This window comes from Podarcis vaucheri, assembly GCF_965113315.1.
Source record: "Podarcis vaucheri genome assembly, chromosome: 10".
Taxonomy (NCBI): Eukaryota; Metazoa; Chordata; class Lepidosauria; order Squamata; family Lacertidae; genus Podarcis; species Podarcis vaucheri.
In genome coordinates this window covers 55,299,975-55,319,374 of record NC_138748.1, presented here as the reverse complement: position 1 = coordinate 55,319,374, position 19,400 = coordinate 55,299,975, and the positions used below count along the sequence as shown (strand labels likewise).

The 19,400-nt window shown below is 41.9% G+C and overlaps 1 protein-coding gene and 1 long non-coding RNA gene across 6 annotated transcripts in view; both read right to left on the bottom strand.

Moving 5' to 3' along the window:
- Positions 1-1,526: 1,526 nt before the first annotated feature.
- LOC309542131 lies at positions 1,527-5,155 on the bottom strand. Its single transcript, XR_014224111.1, has 2 exons — positions 1,849-5,155; positions 1,527-1,807 (listed from the first exon to the last, which is right to left on the bottom strand). It is a non-coding gene; the product is annotated as an uncharacterized lncRNA (long non-coding RNA).
- Positions 5,156-5,928: 773 nt separating this feature from the next.
- IPO8 (importin 8) overlaps positions 5,929-19,400 on the bottom strand; it is a 37,484-nt gene continuing 24,012 nt past the window's right edge. For all 5 annotated transcript variants that reach the window (XM_082240432.1, XM_082240434.1, XM_082240433.1 and 2 more), the window contains exons 20-25: positions 18,162-18,257; positions 15,832-16,052; positions 11,155-11,360; positions 10,493-10,711; positions 9,038-9,154; positions 5,929-7,683 (exon numbers count right to left, since the gene is read on the bottom strand). In XM_082240432.1, the coding sequence (XP_082096558.1) occupies positions 7,589-7,683; positions 9,038-9,154; positions 10,493-10,711; positions 11,155-11,360; positions 15,832-16,052; positions 18,162-18,257 (954 nt within the window). In that variant the 3' untranslated portion in view covers positions 5,929-7,588. The remainder of the gene's footprint in view (positions 7,684-9,037; positions 9,155-10,492; positions 10,712-11,154; positions 11,361-15,831; positions 16,053-18,161; positions 18,258-19,400) is intronic.

Here is a 19,400-nt window from a genome sequence, read left to right as displayed (position 1 = left end):
AAAATGACGGCTCCGAGTGAAGAGAATCGGGGGGCGGGGGGAGAGATAAGTATTCACACAAAGTTTCAAGGAAATATATATATCCCACAGATAATTTTTCAACCAGAAAACCAAAATGGAAGAAAGTGTGGCTGAGCCTTAGTACTCAGCATAAAAGAGCTAATGCAGCCTTGAATGTTTGTACAGTAACCACAGCGGCAAGATCCTGGCCAGCTCTGGGATACTTTTAAGTGTTTAATAACAGCAATAATAACAAAATGGGTCAGGTTCTAAGTCAGCAAGAGGGGGGAAAAATAGAGTTGCTTTTTGATGCATCAGCGAGACAAGCCATAAAATGTGGTAGTCTCTTGCCAGCTCCTTACTGTACACAGCAGTGCCAGATGCAATGTTATAGGGAGCTGAAGCATGGGCAGCAGCTGCATTGAATATAATGGTGCTCTTTTTATTTAGGTCCCGGATGCTGTTGGACAACAACTCCCATCATCTTCAGCCAGCTTAGTCAATAGTTAGGGGTGATGGGAATTGCAGTCTTTCATCAACCGGGGACCCAAGGCTGGAAGAATGCTCGAATAGCGCATGCTCTGGGTTGAGAGAAGCAAGAGGATGGGGAGTAAATATGTGTTTTGTTAACGAAACCAGGGAAGAGTCAGAATGGTATTACATGCACAGTGCAGCTGTGATACTTCCCTAATGATAAGCAGCGCTTCCATTACATCTGCCACAAGATGCCTCCCAAAGCAGCTGCTTTGGGTTACTCAGTGGTGAAGAGACAGCATCCTACAGACACTTCTTATTGCTACTTCACATATTGAAGGGCAGGGCTGTGTGTGTGAAGTTTCTAAAGAACCAAAATAATCAGTGCAATTTTGAAATCGGTGGTTGAAATTAGTGCAACTTGGAAAGGTTCAGACTGTCATATTGATTCAAAATGGCATCCAGTTGTATCCAAACATGGATGAAAATCTGTTCCTTGATCTCAGGAAGCATCATGCAACATTTGGTTACAATATCTTAAAAGGTGTTCACATGCAGAGCTAACAAACAACTTTGCAAAATACAGTGGTGCCCCGCAAGACGAATGCCTCGCAAGACGGAAAACCCGGTAGACAAAAGGGTTTTCCATTTTGGAGGTGCTTCGCAAAACAAATATCCTATGGGCTTGCTTCGCAAGATGAAAATGTCTTGCGAGTTCCTGCGGGGGGGTTTTCCTCCCCCCCTTTTTCCCAAGCCGCTAAGCCGCTTATCAGCTGATCCTAAGCCGCTAAGCCGCTTAATAGCTGATCTGCTAAGTCGCCTATCAGCTGATCCGCTAAGCCGCTTAACAGCTGATCCGCTGATCCGCTGATCAGCTGATCCGCTAAGCCGCTTATCAGCTGATCCGCTAATGGGCTTGCTTCGCAAGACGGAAAAACCACAAGACGAAGAGACTCGCGGAACGGATTCTTTTCGTCTTGCGAGGCACCACTGTATATGGTAGAGAATCTGGAGTGTCTGGCACCAAGAATGCACCCACAGCTCTTAATGACAAAGTTTTCGAAATGCTTATGTGATTTTTATTATTGCATTTTTACTTTGGTTGTAAATTGCTTTGGGACTTTTTGTAATGGGACGCAAAATCTAGATGTAACAAACCTAATTGTAGGAATGATCCCTGGCATCAAAAAGATGCTTTGAATAATTCCTCACATCACCATCAGGTCCTCACCCCCTTCTCCCCCTTGGCTGTTATAGCAAGTATCAGTTCTGTCAACAAAAAGTCCTGGAGCGTTCCCTCCTGTGATCATGGATCCAAGCTGAATGGACCCTGCTTTATTGGGAGTTCAGAAAGTTATTTACCATTTAAAAAACATACTTTTAGCAAAAACCTGTCTATGCATTTATTTTCATTTGCCTGTAGTTATTTTCAGAATCTGGAGTGTGTGATAAAGCAGGCCTTTATTTAAGGATGCTTGCTTGTCCCCATAGGCTGGTAAATATATGCTGTTTTATGTGGTCTCTGCCTTTGTTGTATTTCATGACACTCTGATCTTAAATTGCTTTTGAGCTGCCCTGAACATTGCATCGGCAGTAGAACAGCAGGGCAGAAATCTTTTTTAAAAATAATCTTTGTGCCTTGCTTATGAACTTCAGAGGCATATGACTACCCACTAGAGTAGATGGGGCTTTGGTCTGATCCCATGAGACAGTTCTTAAGCCCAGAAAGCAAAACGCGGGCTCCCCAAACACTTCTCACTGTATTGAAACATGCAATTTGGAAGATTTCAAATACTGTAGCACATTCTACCAGTTCTAGAACAAGGTGCAGCACCTTTGTTCGTTATGAAGAGCTCCATAATTTTATTTAGCTCTCTGGATGCAATGAACTACCACACAGGTCCAAAAAGCAGCATTCAGAGGTAAAAGGGAACAAAATCAAGACAGTCCAACAAACTCTGAAGTGCAACGCTCAGACAAAGAGGAATTTGGGAGTACAAGTCATCCTGTAAACAAGCACACACAGAAAGGATGGTCCTCAGGCTCATAATGAAGTGGTATTGCCGAGAGAAAAATATTGCTTCCATGGAATGACTCTTACAGGAGTTGATGTAAATGGCATACATGGGAGAATATAATGAAAATGGTCACTGTATACAACTTACGTAGGTCACCACCAGGACTGCCACTATTTTGCAGGCAGGATTCAATCACATATTAGAAATTTAGGTTTATGCAATTAAAGTGCTCTGGAGCAATCAATCCACTTTTAAATAAAGACTTTCTGCAGTTAGGAAAGTGAGAGGGAAGTGAACTGATTGTCCCCACAAACAAACCAGAATGAATATTCAATAAAGAGTGAACATCATATAACCTTTGTGCAAGCAAAATGAAGATCAATGCTCAATAAATAGGTTACCTGGGTGAACCCTTTGGGGCTTGATGGGTAACTATACAAGACTCCTGGACAGTGGCAAAAAAGGAGTGAATTATATGGATGACCCATTCAGAAAGACAGTCTTTAATTGTAAGCAGTTACACTGACCACTTACAATTTCATGGCTACAAAATCTAATGTAGAACTTGCCCAGAATGGCACTAGAATGATTAAGTTTTGCAACAAAGCTATCTGCATTGCTCTGCATCGGATAGAAACAACCCAACTTCAGTAAAGAGCCAGCTAGGCACAGTAGCTAGAGTGTTCAGCAGACTTGGGAGGCCCAAGATCTAACACCCTAGTTTGGGCCCAAAACTCTATAAGTAGTCTTGAATAAATATTCATTTCAGAGTCACTTGCAATCACAATGCGTGTGTATGTTTAAAAAAGGTAAAGGACTATTGCCATAACCCAGCTGAGTCCTTGTGAAAGAAGTCTAACGAAAGCTTATCAATTCAAATTATACGGCAGGAAATCTCAAGGCTCTTCTCATGTTTCCTGGGGAGCCCTTGAGATAGCTCCTTCCTTTGTAGTATTCAGATAATACCAAAAAGAATGAGGCCACGTGACTGAAAAAGATCAGGGGGGAAGGAACTTGTCTGCCCCTTGAGCAACAGCATCACATCCATACCTGCTTTCTTAAGATCTCAAAAAAAATAAAATCCCTTACGTTGCTGTGCACAAGTGCAGAACCCATGTGTGTGACTACACAGAGGCCATGCAGAACAATCCCAGTTTCTAAGAGGAAAACACAGGTGGTGGGCTCCTCCCATGTGACAGATTCCATCTGATGTTACCTGAGGTAGTGGGAAGACAATATTGGGCAACACTTCAAAGTTTTTACAAGAACAGTCAAAGGTAAATAAACATTTAAAGATGGAAAAGGGTCATGCAGGTAACATGACATGTGGTCTTTTACACAAGAAAAAGCAAGGGGGGGTAATCACACTCATATGTCAATGAAAGACCCCCTGCTGGTGATTTCAGCCCCCTTATCAGTAACCAAAGCTCTACTAAAGAAAAAAAACAAGTCCGATTCAAAATTTAGCATAAAATGGTCCAGGTTTTAATGGTCCTCATTGTTTTAATGAGTTAATTTGGTTGTGATAGTCATGCTAGTTGTTTCAACCTTCAAAAAGTGGAAAGGGAGAAAGGGGACGTTGCGGTAGCCGGCAACTATTTTTGGTTGGGGAGGGGAGTCGAAATGTAACAACAGGTTTACCTAGAACATTTACAGTTCCGGAAGATTAGACAGTACAAACTCTTATTTCCTAGAATATCCACAGATCTGTCAGGTCAAGTAAAAGTTGGCACCAGTTGTCGAGTCAGTTTGAGGACTTCTATTTCCTCAAAGATTGGTTCACACATGCACATGTACATCACTTGGTTTTTCTACACTTGATTGTGGTTGGTAACCAGCAGTTCATAGAGTGAACTGACTCAGCTGAAGAACAGCACTGTGTTTTGGGTGGTGTAAGGCAATGTGGAGGCTTTTATCTCTGGTGTTTGACCTCTGATACATGAATGTAAGCCAGAACTTGTTAATGCAGTCAGCACTGAACAGGTACATGTGAACTTATCATTAAATTTCAGAATTTCCAATGGTCACCCTCAACATGAAGCTTTCAGATCAAGGAACTGCTCTCTTAAGTCATGCCTGTCATAACACTGTATAACATACAAAAATATGACAGACATATATATGGGGAGGAAACACGTCATCAGTGAGCTGCTCACAATCCTGGAAGACACTTCAAATCTTTTATCCAAGACAATCATATTTAAATGAATGTTTCCAAAGAAAGCAAAGTCAGCTCTATGTGGATCCCTTCCTGCATGCGTGAAATTATACTTATTTTGCTGACATATTTGCACAAAGATCTGTTGTGAAAGGGGGGAAGAGCAACAAACTCTCAATCTCTCTTGCTCTGCCCCCTCCTCACACCAATACTGCCCAGCAAGATGTCTCCTGATCAACTGCATAACAACACATTCCAGAACAGACAAAGGAAATTGACTGTAATGGGCTAAAGCATTTACAGGAAATGCGTTTGGGAGAAAAGGGGCAGAATTATCAAAGAATCAAAACAAATATAAAAGGAGGCACACATTCAGCATATTAGTTAAGAAGTTAGATGACATTTGCATTCTAGCTCCTCAGAGTCTCTAGGCCAACTGAGAATTTTTAGAGGCACACCAAATGTTTTAAATGTACACTTAATAATGTAAAATCTGATTGATACTGACAGGAAGCCACAACTGGATGTAGTTCCTTGTTTGGTGCACACTTTGTGGCAAACCCTGCTTTGCCTCTGTACAGAATAGTCTTCACTGTTTCAATTAGAGAAAGAACCCCAGTTCCTTCTTGTGGTCCATCACAAAAAGCCAAGCCCTTTACTGCAAACCTATCAATGATCCCAAATTTTGTATTTTCATCAGACGATCAATATTTGCAGACAAATTTAGTCTTCTAGCCACATAGAGTTGAGGGGAAGCTTAAGCACAAACTGAACAAGGGAATCAAGGAAATGTGTGTCTTAATTCAAACCCTTAATTAAACCACCTTCCCTTATAGTTTAAGTGATGAATGGCTTTAGGTGATTAAATGTGACAGGCATGAAGAGCTGGGGCTGTTTTTGAAAAATGTCCAGTACATCCCTATCTCATAAGGAAGCTCTTTCCTCACCTTCAGGTTGTTCGTCCCTCAAACCAGAATTTTGATGCTTCTTCCTAAAGATACAAAACTCATTATCTTTGCTTAGTGCTTAACCCTGTGTTCCTCAAGGTATACCTATGTGAAACAGTTCTGGGAAAGAGAATCAACGTTTTTCCTGAACACTGAAAACCACATCTCACAATATATTTTGCGCCTGGGCACCAATGCATCAGTTATGATGCTTCAAATGTGGCTTTCCCCTTGTAAACAAACCAGCGAGGTGGTTTGGTTCTTGCCCACTTGTCACTTTTGTGTATTTTAAAAAGGGAAAGCTGTACTTGAAATATGCACTGCACATGTCTTTCACAATCAACTTGGCATACATGTATTTTGTATTAATTGGTAACATGCAAAGAGAAAATTTCTCACTAGATACAGCCATCAAGTGTGGCTGGAGAACTGGTAAGGCTCAAACACCAAGTTCCCTCAGTAACATTTGGAGAAAGACACGAGCACCCAGTATTATGGCATGGGAAACACATGCTACAACAATGGGCAGTGGGAGATGAAGGAGAATGAGTACCAGGGATAGGAAAGTGGTAGTCCAGAGACTCAGTCCAGTCTCCATCAGATGCCTGGTTTCTTAAGACACTTCTTCCCTTTATGCAAGGTAAGCTATATGAACATAGGCTCATTGTTCTGCTCCACCCGTCTACCTGACCATTTTTCTCACGTTCTGCTCACCAATGCCTAGTTCCAATTCATTTCTGATGTTACGGGAGACTGGCCTTTTAAACTTAAGATTTATTTATTTTTGTGATCACTCAGTTGCTGGATACAACCTGAGTGATGCAGCCAATAAAAGCAGTTATTTAAAGCATAGGTTTTCAGCACAGGCATGGCTGGAAAACCTCATTCTTGTCAAAGACAGATGACAATATAAAGAACCACTGCTTGCAAAGGCCACTGTTTGATTACCAATACATCAATAAATCCACAAGAGCAATGGGATAGTTCTAGATCTGAATATGCCAGGCCAGGCACACCATTGCTACATCTACAAACTGCCCCCCCCCCGAATAATTACAATGCCTCCATTAAAAGCAATAGCTTCCAAACTGTTCTGGAGACACCTTGGGCTCATAATAAGACTGAGCCTGGCAAACCAGCTTCCCTGAAAGAGAGAATAGTGAGACCCACCCAACATGTCAGGTCGCAGGCTCAGAAAGTCAGAAGGGCTATACTCCAGGACCTACTGCAATGCACAGTGGATTCCTTGGTAGACAGGGCAACACAGAAAGGATTCCTTCAAGGCAGATAGTTTGAAAACCACTGCATCAACAAACCCCAAGTAGAAATCTAAAGAAATATTTTCCATGGGAAGGTCTGCTTTCTGGTAACAGCTGTGAACATAAAGGTTATTCTTGATAATTCCAAGAGAAATTATTACCCTGGACACATACAGATGAACTCGGGAAAGCTGAAAGGTTTGCGTAGCCAACGGTGTGAAGTTTGTGACTGACAAAATACAGCCATGATTTCACTAGAGGAAAGCAGGATTTGAAGTGTGCCTATTAAATGTCCTTCCTTAAAATAAAATTAAAAAATGCACTATGCACTCCAAAATTATTTGTTCAGGCAATCCATATACAACAGAAGGCACTGTTATCCATAGGACCCCTTCAATTTCACATGGCAAAGACCTGAGAAGTGCAACTCAATCCAATTCCATACAGCTGCTTCCCCATTTCACTGGGAAGAGCAGGAACAGAGACGTTCTTCAGTCCAACAACTTAGAAAAATACCACAAGAATTTATACATTACAGTAGCTGGTTAGAAAGAGTGTCCTAATGAGAGGAAAGAGGGTTGACCACTGCCTTTCCCAAAAGGAAATCATCTTCCAGAGCACTCCATTACCTTCCCTTGTCTGCTCACAAGTCACAAATGTGTGTTGCTGTTTTAATAAAATGCAATAATGAAATATTCTGCAGAGTCCCTTAAGCTTTCGTCTTTTCCTCCTTCAGTTGCTCCCTGGAGGATTGCCAAAGTTAAATGAAGAGACCAGTCCTTTGTTATCAAATGTGAAGCCCGTTTGCTGCTCTATCCTCTTTGATTCTAGAATTAAAAAGAAATAAGTTTAAGAGACAGATAGTAAGTATGTTTTTTTTAAAGCACCAATGAACCTCCTTCAAAATGCATGCATTTATTTTCTTAAAAGATTGAAATTTCTGAAGTACCACCAAGGCGGGGGGAACAAAATAATCTTGCAGATTTGTATACCTCTATATTGTCCCTGCACTACTGGAGATGGGTAATATTCTGTAATGGAAAGGGAAAACTACTGAGCCCAATAGAAAAACACCCACTCTGCAATTTCCACATTTTGCTTGTACGGACAAGTAGGTAATATATAGGTGTATCATACAAGTAGAAATAATCTATTCCTGTATAATTCATTTGGTTAAGCTTCCTGTCCTAATAAGGGTGGGTAATGCAGAGACTGTTTGGGGAGTCTCTAAACTCAATTTGTGTGCAACTAATTCTCTGTAGAGATCACTGGTCCTACATACCAAGTGACAACAGTGTAAAGTGGACCTCTAACAAGGCCTAACAAAGGAACATAGAAAGCTTCTTTATGCTGAGTCAGGACATTGGTCCTTCTAGCGCTGTGCCATCTACTTCGTCTAGCAGCTCTCTAGAGTGGCAAGCAGAGGTTCCTATCATTACCTACCAATCTAATCCTTTGAACTGGAGATGCCAGGGATGAAACAGGGAGCCTAAATTTGAAGCATGTGCTGTGTCACTGAGCTATGGTTCCAAGAACTATGTTGATAGCTTATTTATAGTGGCAATATATAGAAAGCCACAAATGCTTTTTTGTAATTTAATCTCAGTGGACTTTAAAAACTCGCTGCATACCTCCATTTCTACTTCCCTCACCCAAGTTTCTTTGTCCTTTCTTACTGAAACAGAGAAAGTTGGGAGGGCAGAAGAAGAGCTATGCTTGCAGTTTCCTCTGAGTTGTGCTTCTCCATCCTATACATACTGCTGCTGTCTGCGGTGTCCGTTACATATTTATTGCCTCCAATTTCTCTCTCGCCAAATGTTCCCTGGCACTTCTCTATCTTCGTCTTCTCTACAGGGAAGATAAGGACAGTGAGAATTCTCTCTCTTGCTCTGAAGACTTATCTATCTCTCTTCAAAGGATAGAAGCCTTGTGAACTGAAGATACCTCCCCTCCTCCAAAGAGTATACAGTACACAAAGGGTGCTTACAATGGGCAAAAGTGGGCAATGGGAAAATCTATTGAATGTGCTTCTCTCTTTGTGCAATCAGAATATGTTTTGTTTTAAACTTGAGGAAGCTTGAATTACTTGACATGGTTGCAAATATTAAAATTCTTATTTGTGCAGTGTACAATTCATGCTTCTAGAGACATCCTTGCAACAGAGTAAATAAACAGACTCACCTGCTGAACTCCTCCGGTGTTCAGCTAACGCACAGATGCCCTGCAGCTGAGTCTTCTGATCATTGCTGAGTGGTGCTGTCAGCAAGCGGTACCAGGCTGCATCTCGGCTCTGTATCGCTATCAACACAGAAATAATGGTCTTTCTTTTAAGAAAGTTTCAGAAAGAAAAGGCAGATACACAACCCACCACAACCTTCCTCCATTATCATTAAAACAATCCTTTTCACAAGTAGAAATCGTCTACCTTTGGCTTCAGTATATTGAGCTGAAATACCTGTTCCAGTGAGCAAAGACTGTATGACATACTTGGCAACTTGTATCTGATGACAAACTAGGAAGACAAGTAGCTGCCTTATATTAAGCCATTGGTCCATCTAGCTCAGTATTATCTATGCTGACTGGCAGTGGCTGTCCAGGGTTTTAGGCAAGGATCTTTTCCTAACCTTACCTGGAGATACCAGGGATTGAGTCTGGGACCTTCTGCTTTCAAAACACTTGCTCTAGCACTCAGCTAAGCTTGTTGGTTTTAATCATCCCACCCCAGAAGCAATAATTTACCCATCATCTTTGTATCCTGCCCTTGCTCGGAGAATCTCAAGGACACCTGACGAAGTGATAACTCATTTTGTTTTCAAAGTACAGTACAGTCATACCTCGTAGTACCTTGGTTCTCAAACTTAATCCGTTCCAATAGTCTGTTCGACTCCAAAAACTGTTCAAAAACCAAGGCACGGCTTCCGATTGGCTGCAGGAGCTTCCTGCATTCAAGCGGAAGCCGCCTCAGACATTCAGCTTCCAAAAAAAATTTGCAAACCAGAACACTTACTTCTGGGTTTGCGGCATTCAGGAGACAATTTGTTTGACAACTAAGCCATTTGAGAAACAAGGTACCACTGTAATCCAGGGAGGTAAGTTAGGCTGAGAGAGAGTTGCCCAAAGCCAACATCTGAATGTCATGGCCAAAGAGGATTTGAACCAGAGTTCTGACTGCCAAAGCCAACGATCTGCCTGAATAAAATAGACTTGTGTACATCTGAATCTGGGACATTTGGCATAAAAATATGTTTTTTTACCACTTGACTATGGTCCTTCTGATGATGGGAGAGTTAGGCTATGCTATTTATGAGTTAGGCTATGCTAATAAAATCAGGGTTAGGCCATGCTAGCCCTTCCTAGAAAAACAGCTTGAGATTGCGATTCTCTTTCTGAAATGCAAGAAGAAAACAAAGAGTTTTCCAGCTTAGCAGGGTTCCTCTATCTTCTGTTCAACTAGAGTTTCACAGAATCCTTGTAGGATACAGAGTGCATGTTTTGGACTGAAAGTAGGCCAATGAGCTGATTGAATGTTGTGCTCCAAAGATAACAATGAATCTGACAAAGATTTTGTAGCCTTGGAGAAGACAGAAGACATTTGTGGATTTTGTTGCTATTGCTCTAGGTTTCAGATGAATGTACCTAGTAGTGCCTGTGTAAAGAACTGGTATTCATCCACACCATCATCCAGGTCAATAGGGGTGCTGAAACCTTCTAAAGCAGTTTCTTCCAGTGCATCATCATCCCAGTCATCGTCATCATCTTCATCGTCATCTCCTGCATCACCGCCACCACCTGCATGGTTTTCCTGCATCTCCTGGCTGACTTCATTGGCCTCCTCTTCATCACTTGGAATCTCTTCTGTTAAAAAGTTTATTTTTAATAGAAGGCATGTCACAATATATTCAGGATTTAATGGGGCACTTGGGGGGGGAGCAAAAAATATTCTAAATTTCCTGAACAACTGGCCCCAGTGCTATCCCATAAATGAGCGGTTGCAATTCACCTATGTAGAATAAGGAAAGCACTACACTCAGGCAAAAATTAAACTGCTGACCATCATCCTTCTAGGAGGTGGCCCAATTCTCAGAGAGGGTTATTCAGCAACGCAATCTGGGAATATAAAGTACTTCTGAATTTTTTGAAATATGCAGTCCCTCCCTCTCAAGGAAGCTGAAAGACATTATGACAGGTATTTTTCCTAGTAACAAATAGAAAAATGATAGCTGATGAAACAGTATTGCTATAGCAACCATCCCCTGCCCTCTCCACTGAAATGCACACATGTATATTAATTATTTTACCATTATCTTCTGCATCATTCTTTTCAGATTTAGCATGTTCTTCATGTTCCGTATGCTGCCTGGTGGCACACAATTGTTTCAGTCCCAGGAACAGAAGGAGGACCGACGGAACAATCTGAGCAGCCACAGCATCTACTGCGGGAGGTCGGTTGGGCAGCCCCATCAAAATGCTCAGCCCTATGATGCACATCTTCCTATCATGGAGGCTAAACACACATACACACAAATGAGTGAGAATCTCCCATTTTTATTTATTACAGGTTTATTTAAACCTCCTTCACAATGAGATCTCAGACCACGTTACAACAATTTATAGTCGCACAATTTAAAGCCAGGTAAAAGAAATTAAACAAGAAACCAATACAGTTTAAATCAGAAAACAGAGATGTGTATAAAAACACATCTCAGCTGTCAAAGGCTGAGGATTACTTTCAGAGCAGCCTGGGAGGTTCTGCTCTGGTTCCCAATCACTCTCAGAGGTGGCAGCATAACAACCAAATAGGCTCTCTGAAAGAGGCCTCCCTGTCTTGGGTAGTAGATGAGGATAACGCATACTGGGATGCTTCCCTTACATAGGCCCAATACTGCTTTTCCTTTCTTTTTTTATAGACACTGTTTAACGGGAACGAACAAAACTTTTAATTATGTATTTAAAAATTCACCAGATGCAGAAATTCCTGAAGCAAAATTCAGACGGGAGCTAGAAGAAGCAGAAAAACCCAAACATCAGCCAAACGATTCGAAGTGGCAGCCATAGTAGAACTCCAATTAAGTATCTCATTTACATCATGCATTTAAATTTTCATGCTGCAGAACGGCATGACAGGGGGTCTACGTATTGGTCGCCACATAGAAACAAGCAAGCAGTCAGGGGAGGGTGACAATGTGCAGTCACCTGTTTAGAGTAGGAGGGCGGAGCAGGGTTTGAGGAAAACGAAGAGTTGTTTGCTCTTTTGACTGCGTGGGAAATTCATTCTCAGGGCCTGCCCAAGACATTTTGACACCTGAGGCAAACCACAAAATGCTGTCCCCCTCCAGGGAAGAAGGGGTGAGTGAAGTTCCACAATGGGAACAAGGGTGGGAGGAGACCAGCAGTGCCTTATATTCGCCAAGAAGCCACTGTAGAGCTGGCACTGGAGTACGGATGCTGAGGAGACAGCAGTTCCCATCTCCAAGGAGCTCACCACAGCTGTTGCTGCCACTGGGGTAGGGGCGGCAGCAGCAGGGTGAAGCATTCCTTGGAGGCTGGATCTGCTGCCTCTGCAGATCCTTCCACCCGAGGCGGTCGCCTCACCTTGCCTCATGGGTCGGCCGACCCTGCTCATCATTTAAACATTTTACTAAGCGCATACTCCACCTTGTATCCAAAGGTGTCCAAGGTGGTCCTATCACACTAACAAAAGAGACCATTTATGGTTTGAAATAATACAAAATAATACAATTTGAAAAGAACTGAAAAGGCACAGATTTTAGAGTCTTTCCTGGGCACAGAAGTGCTGTTACATCCCTGTAAAATGGCATAGCCAGTTATTTGGATAATAAGTTCCCCCCACCCAAGAATAATAATTTGCAAAGAGTCCGCTGCTAAACAAACACATGTGGTTACTAATGAAGCAGATGCCCTGCCCTCTGGAGAATTATAATGACGTGGGACCAACTATAAATCTGACAGAAAAATTAATCTCAATTGGGCTGAAGAGCACTCTCGTACGGAATGAAAATTGGCAGACGGACCACTGCAAATAGGAGCAATAAACAGTGAAATATTTGGCGGGGAGAAGGGAGAGGGCGGGGGGGGAGATTTTTTTACCTCAAAGACTTGGGATCCTTTTATTGAAAAGTGTTATCAGCATTCAAAGCATGTGCCTCTACCTTAAATTAATGCTGCAACTGGGCTCAACATATTTTTTAAGAAACAAAATTGTTAAGAGTATCCTTCAAGTAACTCACAAGAGGATTCACTGTGGAGGGGAAAATATATTTTCAAGACCATGATGGTAACTCAAAATGGGCCTTTAGTGAGGGAGATCACAGAACAGGAACCAAGAGAGCTTCAAGCTTGCAAGGTTTGAATGAGCATAGCATGCATTACCCATGTCTTTGGTCTCCCTTCTTTAGGAGACATTTTTACAGAGGAAGGATAGAGAACCTGTGGCCCTCCACCAGATGTGGCTGGACTAGAAAATCCCGAGCGTCGCTATTTGTATTATTTATTAAATTTATGTCCCACCCAGTCTACCTAAGGAACCAAAGGGGACAAACACCAAAGCGCTAAAACAATAATATTTAAAATAAAACAGGAACACAGGAAGGTGCTTAGACCACTGGTTCATCTAGTTCAGTAATGTTTATGCTGAATGTCAGTGTAGACAGTACTAAGCTAGATGGACCAACAGACTCAGTAGAAGTTCTTAGAATCATAGAATTGTGGAGTTGGAAAGGAACACGAGGGTCATCTAGTCCAGCCCCATGCAGTGAAGGAACATAGCTTCCTTCCTAAACACAAGGTGGCAGCAGTATAGAATACAGAAGGTACAAGAGGTTCAAATGCAGAATTAGCCACTGTCTGCATTTGCTAGCTAAGCCAAGGTCTTCTGCTCTTGGATGTTTGTTGAATTCCAGAAAATCTCCGTTTTAAATTTAAAAAAAAGTTTCTAATCTTTATAATGAGATGAAGAATATGATGGCAAAAACTAGGCCCTTAGTGCCAAATAAGTTGTCCACTCTTCGCCCTTAGCCTTAGATAAATTGGTCATGATGTAACCATCGCCTAAGGGGAAAAGTCTTAGAAGCAAAAAACTGAATGAAGAGTCTTCTGTTTTTTTAATTGGCACAACAGGACAAAAAGCCTTTTTATTTTAAAATATATACTAAAGAGTTACATTCTGCCGCTGATGCACCTTTGAAAGCTGGATAGCTCCCCTAACCACAGAATGTAATAAAGCCCTTTTACAACGCACTCACCAGAGCAGTAAATGTCATGTTAAAACTGCATTTATGAGACACTGTAATTCTTTGCAGTTACATAACATCGACTCCAAGACAAGAACGAATATTACAAGATGTCAAGACAGCCACAGTAAATGGCTTCCGGTTCTTGTTAAATGTTTCCTCCTCAGCCTTAAAGGACAACTGTCTGTTACTGTTCATCGTAATCGTCCACAGAAAATGACTTCCGAACACAACAAAATTCAGCAATACAACAGATTCAAGTGTGATCTGAAATCCCTTATCGTTAAGAAATCTACAGCTCAGTATAAATGTTGCCATTCACAGGTTGTGAAAAATCCCTTACTCACACAGATACTGCATGTGGGGAGCACAACATTTTAAAACTCCTGACTCTATATACAGCAAATGACTTCTATACACCCATTAAGACAGAATTGGGAGGCACACGCTACATGCACTGAGAGGGAAGGCATGAGCTTCTTAAAGCCTATGTTTTTTTTGGGGGGGTGTCAAAAATGCCATTTATAAATGGTGAATTGGAGGCTGCTGTTTCACTTTCACTTCAGGGGTGAGATTCAACCCCAAAAATGATTTCGGGATGAGGGGAGGAGTCTTAAAATTTGCCACCTCGTTTGCAAGTGGTGAATTGGGGTATGGAAGCTGTTTGTTGGGGGGTGGGAATCCAAAATGGTTTTAGAAGGAAGCGGCTTTCAACTATGGGGATGGGACTTCTCTCTCTTTTTCTTTAAAAAGCTGCCAATTTTAAAGAACAGTAAAACCTCCGCTGCAATTGCCCCCACTGATCATTTCCCCACAGATAACTTTACCTTTCTCATTTGGGAGGTTTGCCTGAAATACCCCCACCCCACCCATTCAGGCACTATTAGAAGACATTGCAAGGGGCGGGGTGATCACCTTTACTATCAGCCAGCAACCAAGCCTGCCTGTACGTCCCCTGGAAAGAACAGCCTGGAATCAAAATGATACCACCAACAGCCAGAGGCTAAAAGCAACCTCTCTCTTCTGCACAGTGACATGTCCCTAATTGAAACAAAATAAAATAATTCCTTCCAGTAGCACCTTAAGAGACCAACTAAGTTTGTCACTGGTATGAGCTTTCATGTGCATGCACACTTCTTCAGCTCATACCAACGATAAACTTAGTTGGTCTCTAAGGTGCTACTGGAAGGATTTTTTTTACTTTGTTTCGACTACGGCAGACCAACACAGCTACCTACCTGTAACATATTCCTAATTATAATTGCAATTTGGTATGGATTTTCATTGTAAGCTGCTTTGGGAACCAATCTTAGATATCTATATCTATATCTATATCTATATCTATATCTATATCTATATCATCTATACCAAGCAAACATAGCATGGCTAGTATTTTTTCTTCTTGCCAGTTAGTAATTTCCGAGGATTTCTATGGCTGACGTGGAGTCTTCTTAACATAACCGAGCTAAAGTGCGTATATAAAACAAAACGATTGGAGGAAAAGATGTTATTTTAAAAAAATAAGCCAAACAGATTTTCTTTGTTGTGAAAAACATATCAGAGTACAATTTGGAGCTGCAGTTGGTGGGGAAAGTCAAGGAAAATCCTCCCTCCACACAGGTTTTGATATTTTCCTGGACCCTCTACGCAAACCAAAATAAAAAGTCGCTTTCCAAGAAGCCCTAAGCTTTTAGAAAAGAAAAAAGAAAACCACTGGACACCTACCCAAGGAAACAATCTGTATCATTCATCCACTGGTTTATGAACTGCGCAGTGATGGGCTCTGGGTTGTGAGGAAATCTGATGTTCTCTAAAGTGTGCAAAAGGAGATCAGGGTTGTAGTAAAGGGCCGCAATGGCCACCTGGAGACACATGGTGCGGAGCTCGCTGGTTTTAACCCCTCGCGTTAAGCGCTCTAGGACAGCTTCTACAAAGAGCGGGATGCACTGAGGATAGAAAAACAGGAGAGACATGGGGTAGAGGAAGCAAAGGGAAAGTGGAGAAATGAAATATGTTCAGAGTAAGTTCCAGGCATTAAAAGGCTTTAACTTACAATTAGAATTACCTTTCCTTAGAATAAGGGTCAGGGAACCTGTGACCCTCCTGATTATGCTGGACCACAGTTCCTATGACCATTGATCATGCTGGATGGGGCTGATGAGAACTGGATCCCAGCGACACCTGGGGGGCCACAGGTTTCCCCATTGCTACCTCACAAGCATGCAACTATACAGCACACAATTCCTGACGTGACTTTGAAGGAGAAATTATGTTATAAAACCATATAATGAGATACTGGCTCTAATACAGCTTCCTAAGAATCTCGGCTCTTTTTTTTTTTTAAGGCCTGTTTTTCAGACCTGCAATTAATGAAGAAATGGGAACTATGCCTAATGAAATCTCAGAAAGCCAAAGAAACGGCTGAACAAGATTTCCAGTTGTCAGGAAGCAAAGCTTCGCTACCCTATGAAGCTCTTTGTTGTTCCCGGGGGGTATGCAAAATAAGAAAAAATGTGCAACTCTGCTAAATATGCATAATTTATACCGGTCACTTCTCTGAGATAGCTTGTAGCCCATCATATATGAGTCCCACCTAACCACCAGCTGAATGATACCAACAAATACTTGTGTAATGAACAAAGCAGAAGAGCTACTGCCAGAACGTTGGCAATCAATTTTGGAAGCAGAAGGCCAGAGAAGCAGAGGCAATTTTTAATTAAAATATTTTAAAGCACCCAGAGCGCCATCTGGTGGTTAAATTCTCACCACCCGATTATAACTTCTCAGTTTGATAGAACAGGTGTGGGGAACACCCATTGGCCATGCTTGCGGGGGCTGTGGAGTTCAGCTACACCTGGAGGTCCTATGACAGATGAAGGATGCTTTGGAGGGGAGGCCTCCAACCTCCCCCAACCCCTTGTTCAACCTTTTCCTTTACCAGCTTCCCCAGATTGCCCCCCTTTTTTCTCTTCTCGTTTGGCATCCCACCATGACCCTACTTCATCTCCGCTGTTCTCCTCTTGCCCAATTTTGTCAGCTGCCAACAGGAAAAGGTGGCAATGCCCAAGGTTCCCATGCAACTCACACCCCTTTCACCCTCCCTACCCAGAGCAGTGGGCGGCAGGTGGCCGTCTGACTGAAGGTACAGACTGGCAAAAGGGCTGGTGGTGACCTTGAAAAGCCTTTATGGTTTGGGACAGGGATATCTAAAGGACTGCCTGTCAGTTTACATTTCTTGGTACAGAAAGTACTGATCTGATGTGTAGAGATCTTTCCTATTCTAATTAATTCAAGAGGGTTCTGGAAGCCTCTCTGTGTGAAAGAAACAAGCAGAAGGTTCCTGGTGTTTGGGAAGCTGAGTACAGCTGGCTGAAACAGGTCCTGTTATCTCTTCCTGTCAAGGTCATGCTGACTAAAATAATAAGGCCAGAAGGGGCCTGGGTTTCACTCTTTTCTATCTCTCTTTCTTTCTGGTGTGGTGTTCTGTATATAGTATGCTTAGTGTTAAGGTTTAGTCTTATTATAAGTTATTGTAAGTTTAAGTTAAGTCTGCTGCAACTGGATTTCTTATGGACAGTGCCAGTCCTGAATGTATTGGATTTGTGACCATTATGCTTATTTGCCTTCAGCAGCAGTAAAGCTCTGCTGGATGAAATATTAATGGTCTATTTTTTGGGACTCCTGCAACATGTTTAAGTTTTTACTCTGCTAACTATTCATTGGAATACTGCTCTGGATCAATACTGAGTAGAATTCAGGCTTGCTTACTAAGACATGCTTGCTTACTAAGGTATTCCGTGCAGGCCCTCTTGGGACTGGAGAGAGGGCCTTCTCAGTGGTTGTGTCTAGACTGTGGAATTCCTTGCCAAGGTAGCCATGTTTTGCCCCATCTGTCATGCTGAATCAAAGTGACACCTAACCCAGCACTACAAAAAAATAACCTAGGCCAAATAGCCCATTCCTCCAAGCACAAACTAGACCCATCTCAAGCTAGTACTATCTAATGATCATCAGCAAAAGAAAAACTGTATGCCACTCTATGATTCTATGATTACCTGGTCAATACCCCTCCCTTTGCACTGCAGAATAATGACCTCTAAGAGCTTGGCTGCATGGCATTCGGCATCTTCTCCTGCATCACCAGTTAATACCTAGCAACAAAACCATGAACAAATTACTGAGATGTCAGTTGATACTAAGCATGCCCAAACAGAACATGTTTGCTCAGGGTGTAAATGGAAACTGTTCTGAACCATTCATGTCATATCTGAGAAACATATTTTCCAATACAGTATGACCTCTTATCTGAATAATCAGCAAGGCATCCAACATAACTGGATAACAAGAGAAGAGCAGACATAAAAACAGAGGGGCTAATCACACGAGCTTATACAGAAATGAGGGATAAACAGTAAATCTGAACAGTAACAATTTTAAGGTGTTCCCATAATAGGAGTCTTAGTATTGGCACTTTTATTCCTTTTCGTGGAGTTAAGTGGCACTCACTGAAATTGATCCCCGGCCTTCAAAAACAGGGTAGAATCTTGAACATTGTGGTCTGAATCCATATGTGAATTAAGAGTTCTCAAAACATTATGCTCAACAGGCTCAGTGAGCAAAAAGCAAGAGAGCTCGGATCTGTTATTCTGTTTTCAAGTCTCACTGTCAGATTCATGGAGCAAGAATAGGCCAAAAGGCCATTTAGTACAAAGCCTGCACGCAACGCACAGCTGTCAATCCCAGCAGATCTACCTCAAGTGTTCAGACCTCGGCATGCTAAAAGCAAAGAGGATGCATGGCAGAGCAAAAAGCTCCATGTTGCTCAAGCAAACTGAGCCAAAGCATGGCCCTCTACTAGAGAAAGGCAATTCTACTAATACTCTGTGGGACTTTTCCCAGAACAAGCACATTAGGAAGAGCAACCGAAACTGAATATTCAAGAACAGAATAAGTGTTTGTCCTGTTTGCTGGTACAGCTCATGTATTTAAAAGACAAACACATTCACAGTATTCTAGCATATGTTTTTGTGTAGGATATACATCATTTCCAGTTGTAAAGTGGGTGTCTTGCATGCTGATGTGCTATGAACCTAAGTGAAAGAAGTAACAGAATTGGAAAAGGATCCAACATATGGCGTGGGCAGAAAAATCCTGTTTTTTTTAGAAAGCCATACCATGTCCAAAATCAGTGGGTATAAGTAACTACATTCATCCTGTCAGGGTAACATGCAGGCATGACCCTCAGACCCTGGGTTTGAAGTCTGCTGAAGGGAAGCAAGCAGAGAATGTATGCT